General features: G+C 41.4%; 2 protein-coding genes across 4 annotated transcripts; both read right to left on the bottom strand.

Annotated features, from left to right (window-relative positions):
• Window positions 1-468: 468 nt before the first annotated feature.
• Window positions 469-20856, bottom strand: znf652 (zinc finger protein 652). 3 transcript variants are annotated; one of them, XM_086083394.1, is made up of 6 exons: window positions 20574-20856; window positions 13153-14401; window positions 11594-11741; window positions 8300-8415; window positions 7364-7508; window positions 469-4231 (listed from the first exon to the last, which is right to left on the bottom strand). In XM_086083394.1, the coding sequence occupies exons 2-6, from the start codon at window positions 14092-14094 to the stop codon at window positions 3594-3596; spliced, it is 1989 nt and encodes a 662-aa protein (XP_085939520.1). In that variant the 5' UTR covers window positions 14095-14401; window positions 20574-20856; the 3' UTR covers window positions 469-3593. The 3 variants fall into 3 exon arrangements, with proteins under 3 accessions (XP_085939520.1, XP_085947113.1, XP_085913678.1); XM_086090987.1 differs by lacking the exon at window positions 20574-20856 and adding an exon at window positions 20433-20547; XM_086057552.1 differs by lacking the exon at window positions 20574-20856 and adding an exon at window positions 15934-16057.
• Window positions 20857-21539: 683 nt separating this feature from the next.
• phb1 (prohibitin 1) lies at window positions 21540-27427 on the bottom strand. The gene is made up of 7 exons (XM_086060362.1): window positions 27331-27427; window positions 26823-26932; window positions 24780-24941; window positions 24541-24683; window positions 24339-24455; window positions 22408-22503; window positions 21540-22325 (listed from the first exon to the last, which is right to left on the bottom strand). The coding sequence occupies exons 2-7, from the start codon at window positions 26905-26907 to the stop codon at window positions 22113-22115; spliced, it is 816 nt and encodes a 271-aa protein (XP_085916488.1). The 5' UTR covers window positions 26908-26932; window positions 27331-27427; the 3' UTR covers window positions 21540-22112.
• Window positions 27428-27454: the final 27 nt, after the last annotated feature.

The following is a 27454-nucleotide window of genomic DNA, read 5'->3' as shown; positions in this document are numbered from 1 at the left end:
CTATGCCTCCTAATGTTGGCAAAGCTTGTCAAAATTCACTGATCATTTCATGGGGTTTCTCTTTTAAAAAAAGGGTGTAAAGGCCAGTTAATGGCAGCTGGTGGGCAGCTTTAATTTTCATGTTGCTTCATCATTGGATTGCATTTGACAGTAAATTATCCAGTCGAGTCTCATTTAATAGCAACCTTCTTTTCACTGATGCAAAAACATTTGATCAATTGCTCCAGGTCAACGCTCCTGAACACGATACAAGCTACTTTGTACTGGTTATCTACAAAAAAAAAACAAATAGCTAATAAAACCTTGAGGCTTCACGTGCAGCCAGTACGCGCACTTATTGACCCAAAAAGCTGTTGACACGGTTTGAGATAAGATCCACATCTCGCCTACTTCCACATGGTCTCGTGTTGGCTTTTGTTTTGTTTGGGACTGTTGCCAGGCAACCGGACAGAGGAGGAGTCACACAAGTGGCTACTTGTTTTTTTACTTAAAGTTAGCAGTCAGTAAATGAACATTATTAAAAAAAGAAAGGCCCAACTTCTCTTTCCAAGTTCCTCAAATCTCCAGAGAACATACAAAAATAAAGACAAACCAGGACATTATAAAGCTGCACATGTACCAGATACATTAATAATAATAAAATACACAATAATGCTACATTAAGTGGTTAAAAATACAAAGAAGGGTGATGGGGAGAAAAAAGTATAATGATTTTTCTTTTTAAAACATCTTAGAATATACAACGTTATTATTTTCGCAACTAGCAAAGAGTTTTAGTAATAGAAAGTGCATTCTATGCAGCAAAGAAAGGACGAGTATCATCATCATCATCATCCGGCCATTTTAGCAAAAACATGAAAATTATAGAACGGACAAAGCTTGGATGGCCAAGTGTGTCGTCAGCAAAGCAGAAAGACACTTTTTTTTTTTTTTAAAGGAACATGATTTTGAGTACACATCCTTTTTTTGCTATGGTCCCATCCACATCACCCACCATTCTCCTCCTCTCCTCACCATACAAGAAGGAGAGAAAAAACAGCAACCATTTCCCCTTGCAGCCTTGGCTGCGGTCTGTTCCACAATACAATCAACGCTTCCCTGCGCCTCGCCCACGCAGCGCTAAAGTGCAGAGAATACACGCAAAAAGAGAGGGGAAAAAAAGGCATCAGATAAGACAAAGAGCCATATTGCAACTGGATGATGAGCTGATAATGAAGTGGAACAAAGAGCCACACAAACAAACTGCAGGTCCAATTCATCAGACAGGGGATGCCTAAAAACTATGCCATTTTACCACTTCAGGCTGAATACTGTCAAAAGATGTTGAGTCATTAATGCTACTGTCTGCCCAAACATAGGCTCACAGATATATATATATATATATATATATAAAAAAAATTAAAAAACGTGTTCCAAAATAAACAGACCTGCGCAAAAGGACTTGGCCACCATTTTGACACTTACATTTGGTTGTGCAACAAAAACCCAACCAAGTTACACAAAACTTAGTAGAACCATTATGTTTTTAGTGGCGTATGATCATGTTCAAATAGATATTTTTTCCCTACATTTGCATGTAACTATTCACACCTCCAATTGATAACTTGACAACTAACCATTTTGTCATCTGTGCTCTCCTAAAGAACCTTTTTGACATATTAACGGTGGCTTAATACATTTGCGCAGTCCTGCAAGTGTAATAACAGTCAAAGCTCGACGTCTTTTAAAGGAAACGACATTCACCATCGGCTGATACATTTTGTTACCAATGTCATCGCTTGTGACCGATTTGATTGCGTAAAAGTAACGGGAAGCTGAAACGTGGCTGCCATTTTGTCATTGCAATGCAGGGGGGGTAAAACAAGAAACAAAAACAAAAACATTTGAGCGTCCTGTGTAGGCAACATTCAACGGGCTAAACCAAAACCTAAACATTGACGCTAAAGCGTGTGTGTGTGTGTATAGTGAGCATGTTAAACGAGCTTTAACATGGCGACCCGTATTATTGAGAGCAGCGTGACATTAATGGAGAAAGAGAGGGAGGGTTTGGATTCTGATTGGGGGGTGGGGGGGGGGCATGCAGCCCCTCATAGTGGCAGTATGGAAAAGAAGAGGAGGTTGCGCTGTTCACATCCTGAGTTTCTTCTGAATGATCATATCCTGCTCCGGTCCACATGAGTGTGCCGCCTGTGGTGAGGATTCGGGAGGGGGATGAGGGTATTATTATTGAAATTTGAACAGTAAAGATAAAAGTTAAGAAACTGCGTCCACTGGAATGGAAAGCACCATAAAACCACAATGAATCTCATTACACCAGACTCAACAGCTCAATTTGAAGTCTAAACAAATTATAATCAAATAAAACTGCTCCCCTCACTCTCACACTGGAATCCATGGCACTGTGTTCTTGCGCGACTGGTAAAACCAGCGGCAACATTCACAGAGTATTTTAAATTCCAGGAAAAGTAAAAAAAAAAAAATAATAATAATAAAAAAAAAAGTCCACTCGCAATCCACTTGCCGTTTGTAAAGGTTGTGTAGCTTGTCTTAAATAGGAGGTCCAGATCAGTCAAAATCTTTCAAATACACATAAAATGTTAAATGTGTTCCAGAGGAGCACCCTTACATGAAGAGCCTTGTGATGGGTTACTCAGATGGTCCAAGATTTTGGGATCCAGAGAAATGCTTAGAACAAATACGGGCAGGCGCTATCATTAAGCTACGTTTCCACCAAACAGTCCACTTTAATTGGGTTCACCGTGGTATGGTTTGGTTGTTTTGACGTACTGGCTCAATCAGGAATATCAAAATGGCCAATTTAAAAACATGTCTGCTCTTTAAGACCAGTTTTTACCTTGAAATTACTATTTCTCCTCAGGTAACGTAAATGTATTAAAAAAATTTCTCCCTTTACAGTCACAGAGGCTAACCAATTTCCCCCATTGACCATCACATCAGGTGATGGATGGGATCTGCTTCATGCTGTAGCCACACATGTGCTCAGGAAACAAATACAGACCAGCTTAACCTGTGGTAAACAATATCCATCCAAATGTTTTGGATTTTTGAAGTGAATTTTGTGAAAATGTGCAAAACGAACATGCGACTTAATCCCGTTTCCATTTGTTATGATTTTTGCAAATACTGAGAGGAGAGGAGACTGTGGCATGCGATGACGTCATATGAGAGCGTCTCTCTGCCACAAGACACTTGGCTGACTGTCATCCAAAGATTGTTTGTTTCTTTTACTAATTCCAGAAATGTTTAAATTACTTTGTCCCCCGCCCAAACAGACTTTACTTTATCATCCACGCCATTTTCAAAAATATGTACTATATATGACAAAAAATTGGTACAGTACCCCAACAAAAAGGGGCTGACAAATTGGCAGTGCAGGATATTTTAGTACTTTTGATGATGAATAAAAGAACACACACTCACACTACCTGCTTGGTGAAAACGTATCTTAACTTAGTGCCAAATGATTGGTGTCAACGTGTTTAGCTAAAATAGTGGCCCAGTGGTCTATATATGCAAGACGTTGTTGACGGTACGAGAGGCTGAGGCAGTGCCCGCGGGTTGTGGTTCGTAATTCAGTGATGTTGAGGGGCTCCGGAACCCTTATCAGCAGAAGCCATGTGGTGCATGTAAGTGCTGTCTTCATGCCCACAGTGGTTGAGAGGCTCGCTCTTAAAAAGGGCCGGGGGAGGGGGTAGGTGGGAGACCGGGGCCACTGCCAGGTGATGGTGGTGGTGGGCATGGTGGGTGGTGTGAGGCGCTGCGGGTTGAGGTGCGCTTGAAAGGTGCTGTTGAGGGTGGTGGTGCGAGGAGGCCGTGTGGAGCTGTACGTGGGCAAAGGCGTGTGCCAAAGGGGCTCGAGGGGGCAAGGCTGCGTCGGATGGGTTGAGCCCCTGGGTGCTCGTGCTGGTGACGGCCGGCGGGGTGGCCGCGGAAGGGCCGGGACCAGAAGACGACAAAGAGGAGGTGGTGGAGAAAGTGCTGGCGAAGATGCTGACCGGCACGGTCGGGCCGCCGGGCTGCAGCACCAACGGGCTGGTGACCCGGAAGCACTTCTCCTTGTGAGCCTTGAGCATGTTGGAGAAGCGGAAGCGCTGGCCGCAAACTTCGCACGGGTACGGCTTCTCGCCCGTGTGCGTACGGCGGTGGCGCTTCATGTTGGGTCGGCTGGTGAAGCTCTTGCCACAAATCTCGCAAATGAACGGCTTCTCTCCTGTGCGCAGAAGAAAAATAATTATTGTGGTGAGAGACTGCTAAAGATGAAAACAATGGTATTACAGTAAGGAACAGGGATAAACTGGATCAAATCAAACGAATCAACAATTATTCTGATCATCAATTGATTGATTTGGGACCTTGTTTCATTTATAATTGTCCATTGCATCACACATTATAGCATCTCACTGAATCACTTACAGTAGTCATTTTTCATTTGTGCTTGCATGACTGTATTAAACTGCCTTCCGTAAGCCAATCGTCTGGGCTCATCAAACTAATTTGAATTAATTACCAAGAACTCTAATGCCTTGGTCAGACTACAAGAAAAAAGCCTGATTTTGGCCCAACCGACGCGGCCTGTCGTGCACCAAGTTGGACCAAATCTTGAACTGTAACGAAATGTATCCGACATTTTAAACCCATTTTTTTAACCAATAAAAAACTGAAAGAAATTATGGAACATCTGGAGTTAATTGGCTGCACTGAGAGAAAAGGAAGTGAATAATTTTGCATGCCTATGCTTTTCAGTTATTTGTAAAAAAAAAAAAATATATATATATATATATATATATATATTTTTCATTTCATTCCACTTCACAAGTGTTCCACTTGTTGATTAATTTAAAAAAACACACACCAAAAAACAGTTTGAAGCCTGAAGTGTGGCTTTAAAGGTCAAAAGTTTAAGGAGGGCTAATACTTCTGCAAGCCACAGTATTATTTTGAGACATGCATGAAGAAGGCACTAAGCTGGATTGTGGGTTGGATGACTTCATTTTAGGTGCAATTGCAATTACAGTCACAAATGAGAAAACATTAAAATACAGTAATAGTTTGCATACCTGTCTGACAAAATGTTCATATTTTATTCCATCCATTCATTCCTATACAATCCATTTAATTCTAATAAAAATTTGAATTTTTTTTCTTGAAATATTTCCCAAATTCTCCAACTAAACGTCCCGTGGCTTTACAACATGCAACCCTAATTGCGACACTCAACATTTGCATAAAAATAACTTCTATTTTTCTATCAAACGTCAGTTCTTGCTCCCATTCGTCTTTTTCTCAAATGCTAATAAGCCTCCATCTCCATCGGAGGGTCTGTGCCGCTGAGCCGCCCACTCGGCAGGAAGCTATTACAGTTGACACTTTGAGGAGACGTGAAAATGAACAGTCGGAACAGCCACTCTCATTAACCTCCTCCACGCGGGTATTCAATGTGCCCGCTGGCGCCCACGCGGCCGTTCCTCCACCGGCTGCTGAAGGGCTCTCTGGAACGCCTTCATCTGCCATGTCGTCGTCGTCGACAAACCAGCTTGAACATGAGAGGTGACAGCCATCTTGTGTAACCGTTACATTATAGTGGGAAGAATGTCATGAATCCACTTGTGGGGTACAACTCTGTGTTGCTAATGCGGTGATTCTCAAAGAGTGGTCCACGCACATGCCACATGCTATGTGAAGAATAATGTTACAAAGCCTAAAATCTTGTTTAATCCAGTACTGTACATTTGTTAAGTACTAGGGCTGTGCACGAATTGAGTTGCTAAGTGGCCTTAAAAACGAACGCGCAATCTGAATTTTCACATTTGAGTCAGAACATGTTATAGCAAACTGCCATCAGACGGGAGTGTTTGCATGGTCCTAATGTCTCTGTACCTGTGATGTGTCTACATGGGGAGTGCACATGCATGAAAGATACATATGCAGTTCATTCGAGACGATGTTTGGAAGTAGTTATGGGAATATTTGGCCTGCTAATGCCTGTGCTAGCAATAAATGAAAAGGAGCTCGCAAACAAGGATGCTGGACCTTAGAGATAAAGCTTTGCACTAGCTAGGATGAGCAACGTAGATAGATTAAAAACATCCTTTGCTTTGCCATTGACCAGGGTGCTGTGTCAGATTCTGCAGGTTAAAGTAAGTTGTTTTAAACTAATAAGGTTAACCTTCACATGTGTCGATACACTGCGTGAACACGCCAGTGTGTGCTACGCTCCAATACGTTTGAATTATGAGTGAATATGGCTTTGTAAACATATGATCAAGACAAACTGTAATATACACTACCGTTTTTGATTTGGTTTGATTTTTATTAATCTTATACAAGCTCAGCGCAGCGGTAATGTTCAAACTGTGGATAATGTTGCAGTGGCTTGAAACATACGTTGGCGGAATAAAGTTTTTTTGATGAACACAAACGCGCTCCACTTACCACTACTGTTTTTTTTTTTTTAAACTGGTCGTGATGGTTGTACTTAAGTATTTTTTGAGGTGGTACTTGAAGTAAAATGTTGATTCTAATGGGTGCAGCCGGTATTGCAGGCTTTGACTGGGTGTGTCTTTCTGGGACAGGAAAGGAATTGTGTAATTACACATCACAAATAGAAGCAGTGTGCAACCATGGAAAAAGGCTCGGACCACAAACGTTTGGTTTTGGAAAATGGCGAGGCAGCAGGCAGAGAAAATCAGAGGGATGGAATCGGCAGCATGTGCGCGGCTAGTCATTACATATGCACGGCACTCCTTCATGTTTTGCAGAACCTCTCATTACAACAAATGGGCGACGTCTCACTATAACATGCATTTCAACAATGTCACACCCCCTTCTCCTCTTTTAGACAGCAGAAGCCACGTTTTCATGCAGCGGCCTAGTTCGGTTTGCTATGGTACAGCTTCGAACACCAAATCTTTATCCGTTTTAAACGGTGTGATATCATGGAAGTGCGAAAGAGTGGAAAGCGGGAATTAATTCAACAAAAAAGTGGAATGAATTCCAAAGAGTATGGACCAAAGAGTATGGACACGCAGCACTTGAATGCGGTGTGGTTTTTGTATTTTAAGTCCTAAAGCTGACCAAGTAGTGGTGAGCTAAGAAGGCAACTGGCTGAGTACCTCAACCTGGAATTTGGGAAATGCATTTGGCAGAATAAAAGTCCAATTTAGGAACACTGTAAATAAACCAGAACTCTGGAACAGAGAAAAGAAGGCGGTGGAATACATGAAAAGTGAGCCCAATAGAAAGTCAGAATCAGAGGCCAGGAACCTAATTTAGTTAGATTAGCGAAAATGTGAATTCACATACGATCCCACAGTGGCTCAAAACTCAAGCCCACCACACTCACCTGTATGTGTTTTCATGTGCTCGTCAAAATACTGCTTCATGTTGAAGTCTTTGCCGCACCACTGGCACATGAACTGTTTGTGTCCAATGTGGATGCTCATGTGTGAGCGCAGCTGGTACTTGTACTGGAAGCGCTCGTCGCAGTTCTGGAAGTTCACATAACACAAACAAACATCACGTCATTAAAATTCCTCAAAATCAACAACATGCAGATTGTGTTTGCATACTGAGACTGCTCAGTGACAGCACCTGGCTAAAATCAAGCCAGCCGTGGCAGTGTGGGCCGGGACCACCGAGGAGAGTGACCTAAATGTAACAGGCTGCTATAATAAGCCTGTAATAACACACTACAGGGGCAGGGTGAAGTCTCGCATTTAATTAGAGCGGCTCCACCCGTGCACACATTGCATCTGATGAACGGCCTCGGGTGAAGGACAACGCTCCATCTGTCCACTTGAATAAAGGCGGGACGGGAAAATGGCAAGAATAAATACCAATGTAAAGCTTAGGAAACCTACAACAGTTGTGTGTGTGTGTGTGTGTGTGTGTGTGTGTGTGTGTGTGTGTGTGTGTGTGCGTGTGCGTGTGTGTGCGTGTGTGGGTGTTACAGTCTAAACATATTGCCAAAAGTACTGGGACATAGAAATTAAGAACCATAAAATAAATTTCAAGAGATTTGTTTTTAAATAATATATGCATGTTTGAAGATAGTATCTGAAAATATGCAAAGACCGAGAATTATGTAGTACTTAATTGTGGAGACTGATGGGTGTGGAGCGCATCTGTTGCTGCGTCACATACAGTATAGCATTTAAAAGCATGATGCAACAATGGCTCATGCTTCCATCAGAATTCAAAAAAAAAAAAAGGCAAGTATAAATGTCTCCTTTAGCATGTATGTAAAACACAGAGCTTGAGCTGGCTGGCGTTGTCTCACCTCGCAACGGAAGGGCTTCTCTCCAGAATGCTGCAGCGAGTGCACTTTGAGGGACATGCTGCGCTTGAATGACTTGCCGCAGGTCTCGCAGGTGAACGGCATGTCCTTGGTGTGAGCTGTGCGTGTTGACAGAGACGACGTACAGTTTGAGAGAGAGAAGGGAAGCGAGAGATGAAGCCAAATCACATTTTGAACTCAGCATAACACCAAAGAGATTTGTTCAGCGGGCAATTGCATTGCCTCTACTTTTGCTTTTCAGGACACCTATTCAATCCTCAACGAGGGGCTACACTTCATATCATAAATCTTTTTTTTTTCACTATTCATTTCATATTTGTTGGTGGTTAACTCCTTTATATGCTGAATAGAATGTTTGAAAATTATATGTAAGGCACATGTGGAAAACCAATTGGCTTACGTTTAATGGTGGTTGCATATTTCATTTTAAAAGTTAAAATGTTACCTAAAACATTACCCGTTATCATTCATTTAGTACGATTCAAAATCGATTTTATTGAAATTTTATACTGTCTTCCCTTTGTTTATGTTTGCCTTTATTGGGAGCGCTGTTCATGTTGTACCCGATTTGGCCAGTGTGGTTCCACGCGGTCTGATACACTGTTGAGTTGTAGCCACATTAGAGAGTAGAAGGAAAAAGTCACGATCAAGTTATTCCAATAAAAGTTGTTTTTTTGCAGCGTGGAGCCGTTCGAGCCGTTTGAGTGATAAAACTGCCGAGAGTAGCGCACTAATTAGCATTAGCGAGTCAGACTGGAGTAGATCATTACGATTCCTTGAACATCTATAAATTGAAGCAAAAATCAGTCAATCAAATAATTTTGAATAAAAAATTGTTCTTAATCAAAAATCAATTCTGAATCAAATCGCACACACAAAAATCGGAATCGAATCGTGAGACATTCAAAGATTCCCACCCCTATTACCTGTATTGTCAAAACGTTTGGTTGGAACACTTTGACTCTGTAACAGAATTATGCAGTGGTGCCTTGTCAGGGCTTTAAGTTAAAAAAAATCCTGAGCCTGAACTTTTTCAGGGGAGCGGTGTTGCAGTGTCTAACATGCGGATTCGTTTGTTGGATCGACACCAAGCCATTGCTATTTGATTCGTCGCCGTGGATGGATGTGGGCATTTGGGAAACTCATGAAATTCCCGATAGCCAGTCCTCCCCAAGTGTCAGGTCATCTCTTTCATTATCCATTTCTATTATGTATAGTACAGTATAGCACTGCGGGTTGCGGTACCCTCTAGTGCTGCAAGCTAGCGAATATTTTGGTATTCAAATATCCATAAAAAGAATATTTTCGCATGGTGAAAGAACAATTATGAGTAAAGAAGACATTAAGACATGCATGTAAAAAATTGCGCGCGTACGTAGGCCCGCGACGCGATATTAGAAAGTTGAAACATGTTCAACTTTTATCGCTGTCGCCGGGGCTTCGACCAATCAGCGAAGGTTTCATTGATGAGCCAATGAACGCAGGGCATGCTACACAGTGGGCTATCCAGCAAAATGGATGAGATAATTTTAGCAGCGTTTATCATTTTGTTAAAAATAAATAAACAAAAATAGCAATTTGTACAATACTTCACGCAATCATTTCCGTGACGTCAACAAAAAGACTAGTGCATGAGAGCTTGTTGGTACAGGGTTAATTGGTCCGGTAAGTTTTCTTTAATTTTAATAGACAATCAAATCTGTTGTAACACGAGAGTGACGTATGTTGCTGCCGCCGTCACGGCTGCTTATCGTGTCCTGTGTGTTTAGACCTGCGAGGCGACGAGGTATGTATTTCACTGTCGTTAGTCGCTTCCCGTGTGTCGATTTGACATGGGAGGCGACGAGGTATGTATGTAGCTGTCGTTTGTCGGCTCCTGTGTGTCAATCCCATTACACTGTAGACGCCCTAAACACTGGCAAAAGGCACTGTGCAATACAATGTCAGCGTAATTAAGTCTTCGTTTATTGCCCTTAATTGGCGATTGAACGTGATTTCTGTACGAAGTTGTTTTGTTGACTTTGGTGTAAATAGTTTACGCCGGCAATAAGAACAGTAGACACACGTTCCGCAGGACGAGTCAAGTCATCCGTTGCGCCGCGACTGGCAAAACGCTCCCAGGAAAAACTTCTAAATAAAAGCGTCCATTGGCATTGCGCTTCACATATTACTTGGTATGGGAAGGTTTATTTTGAAGTTGGCCTTTTCTCCGCATTGGCGGTGTTTTTCCAGACGTGTTAAATATTTCCCACATGTATTTATTTACTTTGCTAGATTTGTCATTGCGCTAGTGGCTCTTACGCCGGAAGTCCGGCACCGTGCCGGAGTACTTGCCAAGCTCTGGGTGCCTTGTAATGAGAGTGTAATCTGTTCCCTGACGATTGACTGGAGACTTCAAAAATTGAGGAACTTAGCGTTGATGGAAGGGGTTTTTTGTTCGTCAATGTAATTGGCAATCTGTCAATCCGTCATTGATGGACGTCCTATTTTGCTGAGCAATTGACGAATTACAGATTGGCTTGAAATATTGATGGATTGACAATGATGGATGGGTGTCCCAACACATGGACATGGACACAGTTCTCTTTTTGTACATTAAGAGCTCACTGGATCATTCAAAGCAGTGTTCCCCAACCTTACGGCACGTATTTTGACAGTGCAGCATCATTTAACGTCTATTTAAAACAATGACATAGCCTACACTAGCTTAATGCTAACATAATGGGAAACTTCATAGATGGGCTAACAAATATGAGCTATGTAAGGGTGTTAGACAGTCAGGTCCATAAATATAGGGACATTGACATCTTTTTGGCTCTGAACACCATTACAATGGATCAAAATACATTTGAAATCTATTATGGTGGCGTTTATAGCCAAACACATTTGGACATAATTCTCACCACACCACCATAATAGATTTGAAGTAATTTTGAAACCATTGTGGTAAGAAAAAAAGATGACTTATGTCAATGTCCCTATATTTATGGTATATTCGTTAGCCCACCTATGGAGTTTCCCATTATATGTTAGCTTTAAGCTAGCGGAGGCAAGTCAGTGTTTTAAATACACGTTAATTGATGCGGCACTGTAAAAATATGTGCAGTAAGGTTGGAGAGCACTGCGTTGAAGGATCCAGTGTACCGTTCATGTGCAAAACGTAAACAGGTAGAACTGACTAAAAAAAATGCATGACAATGGCAAAAATCATGTATCTATCGTCTTTGAGTGTCATTAGAGTGATGTGGTGGCCAACGACTGTTCCACTTCACTCACCAACCATGTGCTTGCGGACGTGGGCCATGGTGTAGAACTTTTTCTCGCAGATCTCACACGAGAACTTCTTTTCGGCGTAGCCATGCACAATCTTGATGTGCTCATGCAGCGACCACAGCTTCTTGAAGGATTTGTTACAGGAGACACACTGGAAACAAAACATGAACAACAACTGAAATGGACAATGGCGAGCCATAAATGCAATGCATGTGAACTATCATGCCCGTTGTGTACTGTATCTTTCCTGAAACTCTGACTCCCTCTGCTGGCTGAAAACAAGTCCAACAACACATACCATCGAGGAAACAGCAAGACACAAGATTGATAAATATATGTAACCGTAAATACACACAGCTAAATACCATTCGGCCTTTCAGACCAACTGCAGGATACAAACACATGTACTTACATTTCATCGTAAAACCATCGCTGAGAAGAACTTCAGTGAAGTAAGTAATGAGGAGCAATTAGGAGACAACTAAGCTCTTATTTGGCTGTACTACACTTGAAACGGAAAATGAAATGTCCGCAACAATGCTGGACAACTTATATAAATTCATATTTACATACCTTGGTAACATTAGACAATAATGTTTGAATATAAGTACGCTTTTCTTTTCTTTTTTACAACCTCTGGGTACTGATAAATGCCTATAAAGTGTGGAAAAATACATTTTAATTGGCCCTTGTACAGTACTCTGAACAATTTGGGATATTTTTTGTGTGCAAAAAAAAAAGAAGCATATTAATCACATGAAATGAATGTAATATTCTTAAAATGTCTCTATTGTATGTCACTTTTGATAAGTTTATTTTAATTTTTGAATGATTAGTGTTATTCACAGAGGATACGAAACACGTGACAGCCTCCTTTTAGTTTACAATTCCTAATAAGGCTACAAGATGGTGTCAAAGCACTATTTTTGTGTCAAGGAAGCGCTTCAGACTTCTTTTGCACAAACCAGATAAACACTTTTTTTTTAAAAATATTTGGCCTGAGTGCGAAAACAGTGACAGTTTTTTTGTTTTTTTTAACTAAATAATGTAGGCTCAGCAAGTATGAAAAATTGGAATGCTGAAGTACAATTATGAGGGTATGGACTGTATTTTAAGCTGAACCTGTAGTTTGTCATGTCATTACTCAGGACATGCTTGTAATGTCTTACATTGCAATAGCTGCCGAACACACAAGGGAGCGCTGCCGGCCATTCATCTATCCATTTTAAAAAGAGCTTATTCTCATTAGGGTTGTGGATGATCTGGACTCTATCCCAGCTAACTTATAGAGCGTGAGGGAGTGTACACCCGGGACTGCTGGTTAGCCAATCTCAGAGCCACAAACATCCAGTCATGCTCAGATTCGCACCAACGGACAAATCTAATCTTCATTGGACCTAACATGCATTTTTTTGGGAAGTGGAATACAGACAAAGCTAGAGTATCTGCAAAAGAGACACAAACACACTCGCGAGCAAGGGAGACATGCATCCGAGATTCAAAACCAGGACCTAACGAAGCAGACGTGCTAACCACGAGTGAAGAGTGTGAAGCATTCTCACCTGGATGTTCTTCTCACAGTCGGTCTGCTGGTGCAAGGCCAACTCGCTCTCTAGGACAAATTTCTTGCCACACTTGTCACAGATCTGCATCCTCCTGTGCGTGACATTCATGTGCTTCTCCAGGTACCAGCGTGTGTTGAACACACGAGGGCACTTTTCGCACGCCAGCATCTCCTTCTCGCCCTCGGCCTTGCCGCCCGGTGCCACAGCGCCCGCAGACGGTGGCGCGGAGCGGGCAGAGCGACGCTGGATCTTTGCTTTCTCTGCGTGCTTTCGTCGCCCCCTGGTGGTCATCCCGGGGACCGGCGAGTTTAGAGCCATCCGGAGACTCTTTCTCTGTGGCTGGCTGGTAGCGCCACTCGCACCTCTGTGGGCCCTCTTTGACCTTGTCCTTTGACTTTCGATCTCCTCAATCTCATCATTGTCGCCATCCTCGTCCGGGCTCTCGTCCTCACCGTCTTCCACATCGTCGTCATCCTCGCTGCAACCTCTCTCGGAATCGTCTCCAGCCGCACCACCTTTGTTGTCGCCTTTGGATACGTGGAGGGTCTGATTGTTGAGGTTTACCTCCACAATGATCTGCTCGCGCTTAAAACCTTCCTCCTCTCCGTCCTCCTCCTCCTCCTCCTCGTCATCGTCATCTTCGGTCTCCTCGGAGGTGGCCTCGTCTGCCTGCCGTATGTCATGTCCTGCCGCACCCTCACGGAAATACTGCTGAGCGGTGTCGGCCGCCGCCGTTTTAGTCGCCATTTTGTTGTCCACCAGGACAGAGTAGGGCTTTCCACCAGCCTCCCTCTTGTAGAGCTTGCCTGTTAGGTCCACCTCAGGGATAGGGGGGTGGTAGTAAGACTGTGACACCTGCGGCCTGCGTCCCTCCTCCTGTGACATCCCGCCCAGGCACGGGACAGAAACCTCCTCCTTGAGGCTTTGGCAGGATTTCATTAAAAGTTATGATGTTAAGGTGACTCTACTAAAAAGGGTAAGGTGCACCAAACCCCCACCTTCCCTCAACAGGAAGGAGGGGATGAGGTCTTTGAGACAGTCAACCGGATTCAAACAAAGTGTCCATGTCGTCCGAGGCAACTACATCGTAAAGAGTAAAGACATAACAACGAGCCCACCTCCATGAGCTTTAAAATAACAGCTGACGAAGCTAAAGTTCACTTGCTGTGAAGGGCAGAGCAGTTAAGGAAGAAGAAAGGAACACCTCACGTCTTTCTGCCATCAGAGTCCATGAACAGAGCATCACCTACAAAAAAACAAACACACACTGATGAGTTGAGGGGGAAGAAAAAGAGAAAAAAACCTCTTCCGCTGTCATGATACAAAAAAAGTCTAGAGCGAAACTACAGCAACGCATTGACCGCATTTGCGCTGCTGCAAATACAAGTAAAAACCACAAGTCCTCACAACTGAATGGGTGTAGACTCAATAAGATACAATAAATATTTTACATGGTACAGATTTAGATGTTGAGTGAAGTCAAAAGACTATCAGTGCTCAAGAACCATTTGGGAATTAAAAACAAAAAACAAATGTCATGCACTCATTTGTTACTAAAAACTGATTTTTGGCCCAATCAAAAATTCTACAAAGTCCATGTTAATTTAATGTGGAATTAGAAGACCACTTCAATTGATTTAGCTGAATAGGTGTTTGTTTACCTTTAGCAATGGATAACATTTTCACACTTGTGTGAAAGTTAATGGTTCACTTATTACACTTGGGACTATAATTACTGTAAAAAAATAAAAAAGGGGGGGAAAAAGCACATGCTAGAAGATTAACCAACACATTCTGAATATTATCTGTGGTTAGCCTTTTTTTTTTTTTATGTTTTACACACACATGAAAATGAAAGTACTTTTTTTTTTTTTTTTAAATAAGTTGCGTCTGCAAGAATTTTAAGTGCACTTAATTTACCATATGTATCACCACTGCTTGAATATTGTTATTAACAACAGTTAACTTACTTTTACACTTGTGTGATAAGCGAGAATGGTAAAAAAATGAGACAATTCTGCGACTGAACCACAACCGCCTGATTATTATGAACTTCTTTTACATTTTACACTATTAAGATGCATATATTACTCAAGTAAATACAACAAAAATATAAATAATATCCAACAGATTTGTTTTCCATTTGAACATAACTGTACACACACAAACTGACAAACACCGCCCTTTAAAACAAAAACAAAAAAGAAATCAATAAGTCCTAAAGCATGGCAGTGTCGGTACTGTAACCGCAAATATGCTGAAAGCATAAAAAGGCGAGAATGACTTGAAGCGCACACATCCAAGTGAGTGCGTATCCCCGGCTGACTGCAAATTGACCTCACACAACCTCACAACCTGGCTCTCCATTATGAGAGTGCACCAGGGTGTGTTGCTAGCTAGAGAAGGCCCGCAGAAATAAACAATAACACGTGTCTGTTCTTGCATTTTTTGTGTTGACCTAGATATCTTATGCTGCACCTCTTTTAATAAACATCTACAATGGTGTCAACAATCAGTAAAGAGAGAGGACGGTGCAAACAAACTATGGAAAACGAGGGTTAATGGTTACCTCAACTAAAGGCCAGTATAGCAATAGCATGTTCGATTTAAACTGTGTTAAAAGGCATGTCTACCACGATAAAGCAAAACAGCCTACAGTAACTTTGTGATCAGGCATAAAACGGTAACATCAGGTGTTCAGACAACATACAATGGTGCCTTGAGATATGAGTTTTTCGAGATACTTTTTTTCCGTTTGACTTGTGTGCACAGACTTACGTTACAAGCGCTTATGGTGGCAGCACTTTGGCCAGGGCCGACCCAGGGCATAGGCAAACTAGGCGGTCGCCTAGGGCGCCATCTAGTGGAGGGGCCGCCAAATTGCAGAAAAAAACAAAAAACAAAGTTGAAAGTGTTGAAAGTAAAAATATGTCGAGTTATATACCCGCAGATGCGACATTTGTTTGTTGATATTAAAAACAATATATATTGAAGGTTTATAATAATAAACTTAGGTTTGTGTGAACGCCACAGTTGTAAGCTCTGAAATGTTTTGGGAATTATGTTTTTATCTGCTTCAGGCGACGAGATATCAATTATTTCTAATATTGTTGGATTTCCAGGAAAACTTCAAGTTTTCGGTGGCTGACTCAAAAGTCACCCTTAGGTTTTAGAGGCATGGTTTGCCAGGCGCTTTAGGCCTTGATGGGTTAAAGGGTCTGTATCATGAAAAATCAACTTTTTGGAGCTATTATCCATGTAAAAATGCTAACTCCTCACCAAAAACACAGCTGAAGTAGTTTACCTCCATTCGCCCCTCTATGAGAAATTCTAGGTCATTCTGCTCTCCAAGCACCAGCCCCTCCCAGCCCGAGAAAACAAGTGGGTCCTCGCTTTAATTGACTGATCGTTACTAGAACCATGAGCAAATGTGATGTCATTCTCAGTCGACAGCAAGTGGCAAAATGGCCGCCCCTTGAGATGGACAAACGGGTTGGTTTTTGCTGTTTAAATCATATTCCACAAACGCAATATTAATCAGAATACCGTGCTTTAGACTAGTGGGGGCGCATAGAACATATTATTGTAAAGAAAACAACTGGGTTGACTTTGCCTTTAAGCAACGAATTTACATACATTAACAGTGCCCACAGTCATATATTCTTTACCCTCCGTTGCCATACCGATGATCTGACAGGAGTTAAGACGGCTCAATTAACAGTTTATCCATCTGTTTGATACTGTCCCCAGGTAGCCAAGGCGGGCACAACAGAAAGAGCAGATTAGTTGTTGATTAATCAACTATTTGTTGCACCTCTAAACCTGGGAAGTGTTTTAAATTGTACAATATAGGTCCTTTAGGTACAAATTTGACAATTGATAATCCTTCAAAAGCACAAATGAGAATCTCCTTGTATACAGTATGCCACGGCGTCCTGAGAATTACAAGCACACGGGAAAAGCGAGCTCGGTTGTGACGGAGCAACTCGGCCGTATTTGACACAAAGCCGACGACTAGATTATCCCGAGTGTGGATGACAGGGGAACACAAACTGCATGAAAAAAAAGCCCCTACTAGCATGCTAGCAGCTTATAATATTTTGCCCTTCACAAATTAACCTGATTAAAAGCCCAAACACATGCACAGTTATGCAAGACCCGTATTGAAAAAAAATGCCTCCACAGTCCACACTGCTTCGTATTATCGTTGATGAGTCATTTGAGAGTTTCGCTCAGAGTGAAAAAATGCACTTTGATGTGGCAAATTTCTGACTTCTCAATATCTATTGTACTATGCAGACAGGAGTCCTCTCAGATCTGGAACTGATATGGATGTGATTTTCAAGAAAAGATCAGCTGATCTTAACTGATGTGGCTAGCAAGCTTTGTAATTCTCAGCAAAATCAAAGTGCTATAATCGACTTCAACTGTGCCTCAAGAGACACTCACAAGAAACCAAAAACTGGTTGCATATGGGGTAGGCCGCAACGTGACTCACACAAACACTGGATAAAATGTGACTGTGGCTTTTAGATGACAGGATGGAAGCTTCACTCTGCAAGTCCGCCGCGCAGTACTACGAGCAACATCATAAATGGGGCAAGTGTTCATAAGTGTGGAGCTGACAGTGACCTGGGAAGCAGTCAAGCTTGCTGGTGCTCAGACTTTAATGAGCTTTTCACCACTTGCAGGAGAGGAACGGTGCGAGGGTTCACATTCCTCACTCGTGGAAAACTCGTAAGACCTTAACCCGCTCACTGAGTACAACACTGCAGGGGTCCCCCACGCCTCGCGAGGTATTTGACCCCTCAGGACTCCCAATCACATCCTTCAAAGTAGTTACTTTGGTTGGCATTAATCATTCGGGGACCAAAGACTATTCAGGCCACACTGCAAAGAAATAAATACTACCTCACAACTTGAATAAAGTGAGGATGCATGGATAAAGTTTCAGAAAACAACTTTGTAATGTCAGGAGAAAAAAAAAGATGAGTAAATTCATTACTACAGGTACATTAAAAATGTGTGATTTAAAAAAAAAATTTTTTTACCAAACATTTTTAAAAGAATAAAAGCAAGAAATAACAGGCCATAATTTTACGAGCATGAATTGGTAAAGTTTGGAGGAAAGGGACAGGACATTATTGAATATCCCAGTACCAAAATAGCAGACTTTATAGATAAGTTGAAAAGTAATTGGGCTCACTGACTGCTTACACCTCCAAGAGGAGAGGGAGGTTGTTTCATGGATGACTAAAAACAAACAAACAAACAAACAAACAAACAAACAAACAAACAAAAAAAACAAATAAAACATATCACTGATGAAAAATTTTTGAGGTTTTGAAACAGTGACTTTGCAAAAACACGGTATACCTTGAAATTGATAACAGGCCCATGCCTACACCTAATAACATGACTTTTCCCATTGTACCATCTTCCTCACAGCATTAGGCCGTTTTAACAGGTCATTATTTTAATCATAAAACTGGTGCATTCCTTCCTACAAATGTATTTTTCTGTAAGATTTTTAGTTTTCGCATATCATGATATGATAGTTACAACATTTTGCACCTACAATGAATAATTTCTCACATTACACGCCTTCGCTGGTAACGCTACAACTTTTTTTTTACCTCTATCATTACAAAGTTTAATCTTAGTGTTTTAACCAGAACAAGTAGGTATTGGGGAAGATGGTTCCAGTATCTGTTCTTTTGATTGCATTAGTTACTGGAATAGACGGGTCAAGTAATTACCTAGGACCTGTCATGTGTCATAAGATAGTTATGCCTTTCAGTGCTTGGTAAACGGTAACATTTGTAAAAACAAGAAGCCAGGCTTACCTAAAATATAGATATTTTTTTAAGACAAAATAAGACTGCATCAACCACCATCATCCAAGAATGCCTGGCATGCATGCTGCCAACACTGCATTAAATTGAACAGCGGAGGTCTAGGCGAGCCGCTCAATTTTGAGTGATTTTGAAAATTTCCAAATTCTTGCGCACTGGACCAAACTGTTGGGTAGGAGTCCAGATGAGACAAGACCAAGGACTGAATTCATAATGTGAATCTGATAACTGTTTCATTTAACAAATGGGTACTCTCATTTTAGACACAATATGATTAATGTGAGAAGACAGGATAGTGTTTTTTTATCAGTACTAAATCCTTTGGCTTTTCTAACATGTTTGCAACCTTTTGCACATGTTAGAAAAACAAGCCAATTTGCCTTCAAAACATTAAGTTTTAGCTTTATCTCATCGACCCGGTTAGAAATGCATAATAGTTATTCTTGAAGGAAGCTGTAAACAGTCCCAATACTTTCTGTAGAGACATACATGGTACTATCATCTGCATAATTGTTATACCTGCATTTTAGTACCTATGGCATATGTTAACAAAGATGGAATAAGACTAATACTTTTTCAAAAATCTATCGAAATTTCAAATGTCATCATCGACAAGATGGAAAGTGAAATATAATTTGACAGCATTGCAACAAATGAGCATCGTATTTAAGTGTTCAATAAAATGTAGACTGGGCCCTGCTTGCTTGCCATTTTTGGGACAAAGTGGTGACCTACATACCACATAATTTTTGGAAGTATGGCTGCGGTTATGTTGCGTTTTTTATTTAGCTTCGTCTGGTTGTATGTTGGCAATGCCAATCAATGGTTAACCACGTAGTAACCGGGAAGTGAGCACAGGGTTAAAACAAACGCAGGAACCTGCATCAACACAGCACAGGCCCCGGTTAACGTGAGCTACTTAGCATGCTAAGCTACACCCCCGCAAACCATATGTATTAACCTGTGCACACATGACATGCTAACTTGGCTACGTTAGCTGAAAGGTGAAAGTCGAATATTCCGCAACAATTCCGCCACCGTCGCGACGCAAAAAGGGCAGTGGTCAATGGCGTGTTAACAAAAGAATTAAAACGAGACTTTCACTTTTTTTCCACCAGCCCAAATCCGCCCAACGTGATGCTAACTAGCATAGAGCTAACAGAATAACGTCAGATATTTGAGCAGCGACAACTCAACAACGTCGACACAGCGCGTCTAGTAGGGAAAAGTGTGTCAATTTTAGGGGAAAATCATAAATCAATTGGGGGATGGGTCATAAGTGGCACTTTCGTTAATATTACTAGTCAGGAGTCTCCAATATGAAGCTACGACTGCCTACAAAATGTCAAATAATAACAAACCGGGGGTCGGAGTGCTGTATTGACACCCTGGGTCGACGCTGTCACCAAGTCGGCCGCTCACCTGAGCTAGTCACCGCTGCTTCGGCCACCGGCTACCGGTGAACAATGAGCGCATCCTCCCGGGTGTCTTGGGTGAAGTTGCCGTCCGACTGGCTATCTGGTTAGCTGGCTGGTTGACTGACTTGTCGGTTGGTAGGCTTACCTCCGTGCGAAGCGACCTCCTCTCGAATACCATGCAGGCAGGGTAGCTCACAATCCGGGTCTCTTCAACCGCGGGAGGGTGAAGAAGAACCCGCTGTCCCGATCTGAACCGCGACGTGGAGCCGTTGGAGATGGGTGCCCAGTGCCACCAGCGACCTGAGCCGCCCCGCTACGTGGCCCGGCCGAGCTGCGCTGCTCGCTTGTTGCTCTGACGTTGGCGTCCCGCGTTCATCCCAGTCAGTCAGGCCAGGCCGCCTTCTCCTTGTCGCCGCCGCCGTCTGGAGGACAGGCGCGCGGCTGTCTGGGCTGGGGACGCGCGCGCACTCACCGGAGATCCGTGATGGTTGGATGAATTCATTTAAGAATGAATACATTAAATGAAGACAATCTATCTGTCTTATCTGGATGCCTAATGCGTTAAAAGTTATTAAAGTGTCAAATGATTAATATTGTTGTCCGAGAATGGTAAATTATATCAAACTAGCATATGATTATTAAAATGATCAAATAGTTCAAATTCCCTATATTGAATGTTATATTTTCCCTCGAGGGTTGATTTTAAACAGAATTATTCAAAAATGTATTAATTAAGCTATTCTGCGTATATTGCTCCCAAATTAATAGCTGTTTGGATTTTGATTGAACTAGCCTACTTCTTGACTATTGATACAGTATTATATCAGAAATATGGGCTTTTTTAGCCCGTATATTCAGTGTTATGTATAAGTAGGAATAAAATGTATTTAATACAAAAAAAGTGAATAAAAAAACTCTGAACTCAGTCCGAATTTGGCAGCATAAAATTGATTAATCGGCAGATTATGAAAATGTTTGCAAATAAATGTAAAAAATATATATAATTTTTTTTATCCAGTTTATTTTTGCAGTCGAAGAGCGCTAATATCGGCTGATTATTCAGTCCGAATTTGGCACCGTAAAAATAAATAAATGCAAAAATCTGTAAAAATAATCTAAAAATCCAGTTTATTTTTGCAGAGTTTAAGAGCGCTAATATCGGCTGATTATTCAGTCAGACCATAAAAAGAAGAGATATAGCATAGGAGCAAAAACGAGATTTAAAGTGTTTTCCTTTCATTATTACACTGCTGTTCAATACAATAACGTTCTTCTTAATATGCATAAGTAAAATGTTAACTTTGACTGTTTTACGCAAGCTGAATCAATTGTGTCAAGTGCCACTAAAATGAAGGCATTACTGAAATCTATAAAAAAAAAAAAGACAAACTTTCTTTCCACATGAAATCACCCAAGAATATCTGAAACTAATTTGAAATGAAACTTACTCTAATGTACAGTGAAACAACCCCCTCTTGTGGCCCAAATAATAATTACATACAATGGAATTTTTTGGAGACATTAGTCACACACATTTTTTTTTTTTTTTTATTGTTCATGAGGAATACGATGTGTTACATGTTCTTCACATCCATACGTTAAAGAAATGAGTGGCGCGTATAGGCAAGTCTTTAACAATTCTCTCACACGGTCGTCTAAATATAGTTTACAGATACGGATGTCATCACTGGGGTAGCTGGAGCAACGTGCCCTGCCCCGGTGGCAGGTATGTTACGTTACGAGCACGAGACAGCAGTAAGGCGACATCCTCGGCTGCCTCCAGTTTGCGCAGCTCCACCAGGCCGTCGCCGGCATCCATGAGTGAGTTTGCGATGAGCAGGGCGGCCTGGGAGTCGCCCTCAGCTGAGATAATGGCGGCCTGCTTTAATTGTTCCGCCTAAAAAAAAGGATAATATTTGAGGGACGCTATAATCCACGCAACTTTATCACATGGAGCACCAAATGGTGAGAGGAAGCACCTTCTCGACAACGAATCTGGCCCGCTCAGCCTCCTGCTGGGCCACCTGCTTCATCTCCACAGCCTCTGTGAACTCCTTGCCAAACGTCAAGTGTGTCTGCAAAAATGCAAATCAATTAAACACCCATCCTTATCAGTTGTCGACATTAATGGTGTCCTGTGGCCAACACGTGACTGTGCCTGGCCACCTGAAGTGAACGGTTGCTTGAAAGAGCCACCACTGTATACTTCTTGGGACAACTAGCCAATTGGGCAATTTTACATACCCTTACGTTTTCTATTTACACCAGCTGCAGTCTGTAATTAATTGCCTGAATAATTAATGGTTGAGAGATAGGAGCAAGTTTTTGTCTTTCACTTCAGAGTTTAAAATGTGTCCTCAAAACCACCATGCATTGCTTGTATACAACAGTTGAAATGCATGTGGTGGTTAGCATAGCATCTAACTTCGTTATGTTCCCATCACGGCAGATAAAAACCTTCATCGCCACAAATACTTTTAAATTGGGCGGGGGTTGCCGTCTGTGCCTGTAGCGGACATTGAGTTTGATTATATGTGTCGCATTCTCAGCAATTAGACTTGTACAGTATTGGTATTTATTAATTAATTTTATTAACATCTCTGCAGTTAGCATACGATTCTACAGTATCCATTCAACCTTCAAGGCTTTCTTCTTCTTCAGCTGTCTTCATGTACGTCATTATGTCTGTGCGACCCAGTGTGCCATCCAGTGTTCAGACTCAGACACCACACCTTGTGCTGTATTGAATTGAATTGTTTGCACTTAGATTGAAAATAGCTTGTAACCAGATATTTTGACTGGGGCTTTTTATGGCCACTAGCTATTTTTCTCTCATTATATTTACGTAGTTAGTTTTTAAAGTTAATTTTATTGTGTATTCCACAGCGTATAGTGTGGTGTCTCTTGACACGGGTAAAAATACAAATGGCCCTACAAATTTCTTCAATAAATGTGATGATATTAACCCAACCCAATGATGTTATCTTTTATTATAAATAATTTTATTATTTGTCTTTTGTTACTTATTATAGTTATCTTTTGCTTTTTGTTTTGCCAAGTGGTACCGTGCTTGCGGTGATGAAGTGACAAAGCCCTGCATGTTAAGGCCACCGAACATTGTGTAATGCTACAGAAAGTGGACATGGGTGAGAATAAAAAACAAAAAAAAGGAGATATACTGAAAGGTGGGCTCACTCCAATTAATTTGAATGTAACTGGTGCGGTGCATACGCCACTCACATATATTTTTACCACAAGCTGCACTATTTCTTCCGCTGGTACATATGAAATTATGAATATGGTTAAGTATTGTTGTAAAACAAAATGTGTACTGTATGTATTTCTATTCCTTGACAGAGCTGTGTCTTGCTCACTTATAATGTGGAAAAAAATTTTTTTGCCTGTGTAAAAGCTACGATGCATTTTGATTGGCTCTAATTTGTGACGTCGCCAAACGCCGCGACTGCGATAAATATTTTGAATCGCCGTAAAACCAGTGGCTAAAGCTCAACCACTCGAGAAATCCTGTGGCACACTGTGCGAGTATTGAGATGGAGTTCTGCCGCATTGCTGTGTGGCGGCACTTACAGACCAAACCAGTAACTGAATAATAATGTTTCTGCACTGTGAATATAAAGTAATGTCCTGTTTTGGTATAAAATCGTTTTTGTATAAGGAACATTTGGCTGGAATGTTTTTTAAATCTGATTAATCAGTCAATTGTTAAAATTGTTAGTGAGCAGCTCTAAAATTGAAAAATGTCTAGCTAATCCTTCAGTATCGGAATTGGTATTGACAGATCTCCCTCATGGATGATCGGTAGTGTAATCAGCAGCATAAACACCCCTACCTTTTTAACCCCTGGTTGCTTAATTACAATGGGTGCAGTAAAGTGCAAATGTCTTCATACCAACGAAACGTCATCCAAGATGAGGCCGAACGTGGAGGCTCTTTCGGTCAGGTCCTCGCTGACCTGGCGAGAGACGAGCTCCCTCTGTGTGATGAGCTCGCCGGCATCAAAACGAGCCTTAAAAGAACAAACCATCACTTGTCAGTTTTGGCTAAATAATTTATCCAAACTAGCCCCAATAAATCCAATTAAAATTACGCACCACTACAGCCTTCAGCACCTCTATGGTGATGGACGGCAGCACTCTTTCGTCGTAGTCTTCGCCAATGCTGGTGAAGATGCGCGGAAGCTGGTTGGTCACCGGCCGGAAGAGGATTCGTAATGTGATGTTGACATTCTGCAGATCTGTGGCAAAGAAGAATCACAAATTAACCTACAGGGGGAGGAGAAAGCTTCAGCACACCCTTGTATTATTTCTTTAAGGGTAGGCTAGCAACATACCTTTGCTTCCCGTGATGACAGGTACGTTTCGCGGACGGGAGCGACAATCAAAAATGATGGGCCTCTGCACCCACGGGATGAAGAAGTGAGTGCCCTCACCGACGACTGCTTCCTGCACGCCACGGAACCTGTCAAATATCACCGCCTGGTGCCCTGCATCAACTGTCACAAGAAGAATAGAAGAATAGAAGAAGAAGAAGAAGAGAGGGAGTTAAACAAGCGGAAGTTTTTTTTAGGGGGGTGGGGGGGGGTTAAAAGTCAGAGAAATGTATCATTTTGATTATGTTAGCACATCAAATGAGACTCATCGCAGACTGTTTAGGCTTACTGCGGGTTTTGGATGCTGGTACAGGTATGGCGCAGAGGAAAAGTGGGATGATACCCATAGAGACAGAAATGAAACTTATTATGACAGACTAGATTTACAAATCTGACTGAACACCTATATCTATTTTCATTAGACTTTTAATTGAAGTCAAGACACATTTGCTGACCTGCCGTACTTTCAAATCTTTGACAGTGCCGTTCAGTGAGCCGTTTGGCCACATTGTGCTGTATATTACATCGGGCTTTGCAGACTTCGCTAATACCAACTTTCAGATTGCTCCGTCTGCTTTGTCGTCTCAATGTTTCTACATCTCACTCTCTGCCCCTCTTTTATATGAACACCGGAGGAGAACAAAAACTTCCACCCGAATACACGCTCTTGGTAGGCGCAGAGGGTACTGTGGTTGGCTGCAGGCACACAAACTGCTTTCTGAAGACGGCTCTGTTACTCTTAAAATACTGCTGAGTTATTGTGGTTACAAGTGGTAGATCTTTGACCTCAGGATTGTTTTGTGACCTTTAAAAACAAAATGAAAGAACAAAAATAAAACAAATCTTTTGAAACCAATACAGACGGTGCTGAAATTTAAGTGATCAGCCCCGATTTCTCATCGTGTGATCAGATTGAGCCAAAACTAAATGAATGAAATGTTATGTTTCATCATTTAGTTGGCTTGACCCGATTCCCCTGATTTAATCAAATGGAAGATAACCAACACACTGATTCACTGCCTGCGTTAGCAATCATTTTGCTTATTTAAAAAATGGACAAACCAATAATGTAGTATATTGAACTTTCGCAGTGGTTTATTATTCACAACATATGTTTTTAACATTCATAATTTAAAAAGAATAGTGTGTAAAAATTTTAGATTTTGCAATATTCATTCATTTTAAAAACCCAAGATTAAATTAATACGCAAACATTTTTTCTAACACCAACATACAGTAAATTTTTTCATAAGTCTAGTAATCGCTAATTATATTACATAGGTCACGCCTCACCTGACAAACTTTGCGAACATAGTAATTGGTGGTAGGCTTGTGAAGTGTGGTCTCGCTGAGGTACCGTAGTGCGCATATTTCAACACGCATCTTTGGATTTTTGTTGCGTTCCATTGTTCACCACTAGATGACAAAATTTCTACACACTGTCCCTTTAATTATTTGAGCAGACGCCATGTAGATACATCGCCAATCTTTGTGGTTCGTTGATGTTAAGTAGACATTGATGACACAATGTCCGACACTTATCAGTTTTTTTTCCACATTTGAAAGAGGCTTGAATTCGATCTGAAAATAACCGATTTAGGTTTTTTGTTTTGTTTTTACCCTATAATACACTCATAATGCACATCCTAGCTGTGCAAAAAAAGAACAAAAAACTAATTGTGCCACTTCAACTATGCAGTCGACATCCAGCCATAGGGACTGGTTGCTCACACTTTGTTTTCTTTTTTCTTATTTTTAGCAAGCAGATGCAAACGTAGCTTAAAGCATATAAGTCAACTGTTATCAGTCATGTCTGCCAGTTATCAAATGATGAGTAGCTTTACTTTACTTTTAGTTTAACTACGCAACTTCTTTTAACACTTGTACAACAATCAAGAACTAAAACAACACTTAAAACCGGTTATGGATATCTTGTGAGGAAGGATATCATTTCGATGCTGAAATCGATTACACTTTTTCTTTAAAAAGCACCCAGTTACTCACCATTGAAAAGAGCCGAGTTCACAACACTTCCGCCTACGGCCAGCGCCAGTCCCAGCTTACCAATCGACTCAAAAAGCTTGGCCATTGTTTAAAAAAAAAAACAATTTTCACTGCAAAAGAAAATAAGACAGGTTTAGTCATTTCCAGGCCACGGACTGTTGACTTTGGCCGGGAAAGGTGGACGGCGTCAACTTGGCTAGCTTTTTACTCATTAGCTAGCTGGTGAGACAGCTAGTGGGGAAAAACGAGAAAAAATACGCATCACGTTACACTCGAAAGAGAAAAAAATTACCTAAAGTGAACCAATTAGTAAACAGCAGTAGCATGCGCATGAACAGGACGCTTATCTCTTGCTAATGGGCTCCCATATAGGTTTGCTTACCTAACGCGCAGATATAATATTAAGTACACACAACACATTTAAACAATGTCAGTTCGCAGGGCTATGATCATTGTGCCAAACTTAAACGTTCCATGTCTCTTTTAGGCAGCATGTGTCAGATCTCACCTGGGTTTTACTCAGGCGTCTGTGACCTCCAGCAGACAAGACATGCAGCACAAGCACATGAATTAACCGGATCAGTGCGCATGCGCGTCGGGTGAAGTAACCGAGCATCCGGTTGGCTAGATTT

This window comes from Leptonotus elevatus, chromosome 1 (assembly GCF_054856555.1).
Source record: "Leptonotus elevatus isolate MCC_2025b chromosome 1, RoL_Lele_1.0, whole genome shotgun sequence".
Classification (NCBI taxonomy): domain Eukaryota; kingdom Metazoa; phylum Chordata; class Actinopteri; order Syngnathiformes; family Syngnathidae; genus Leptonotus; species Leptonotus elevatus.
This window is presented reverse-complemented; position numbering and strand designations above follow the sequence as displayed.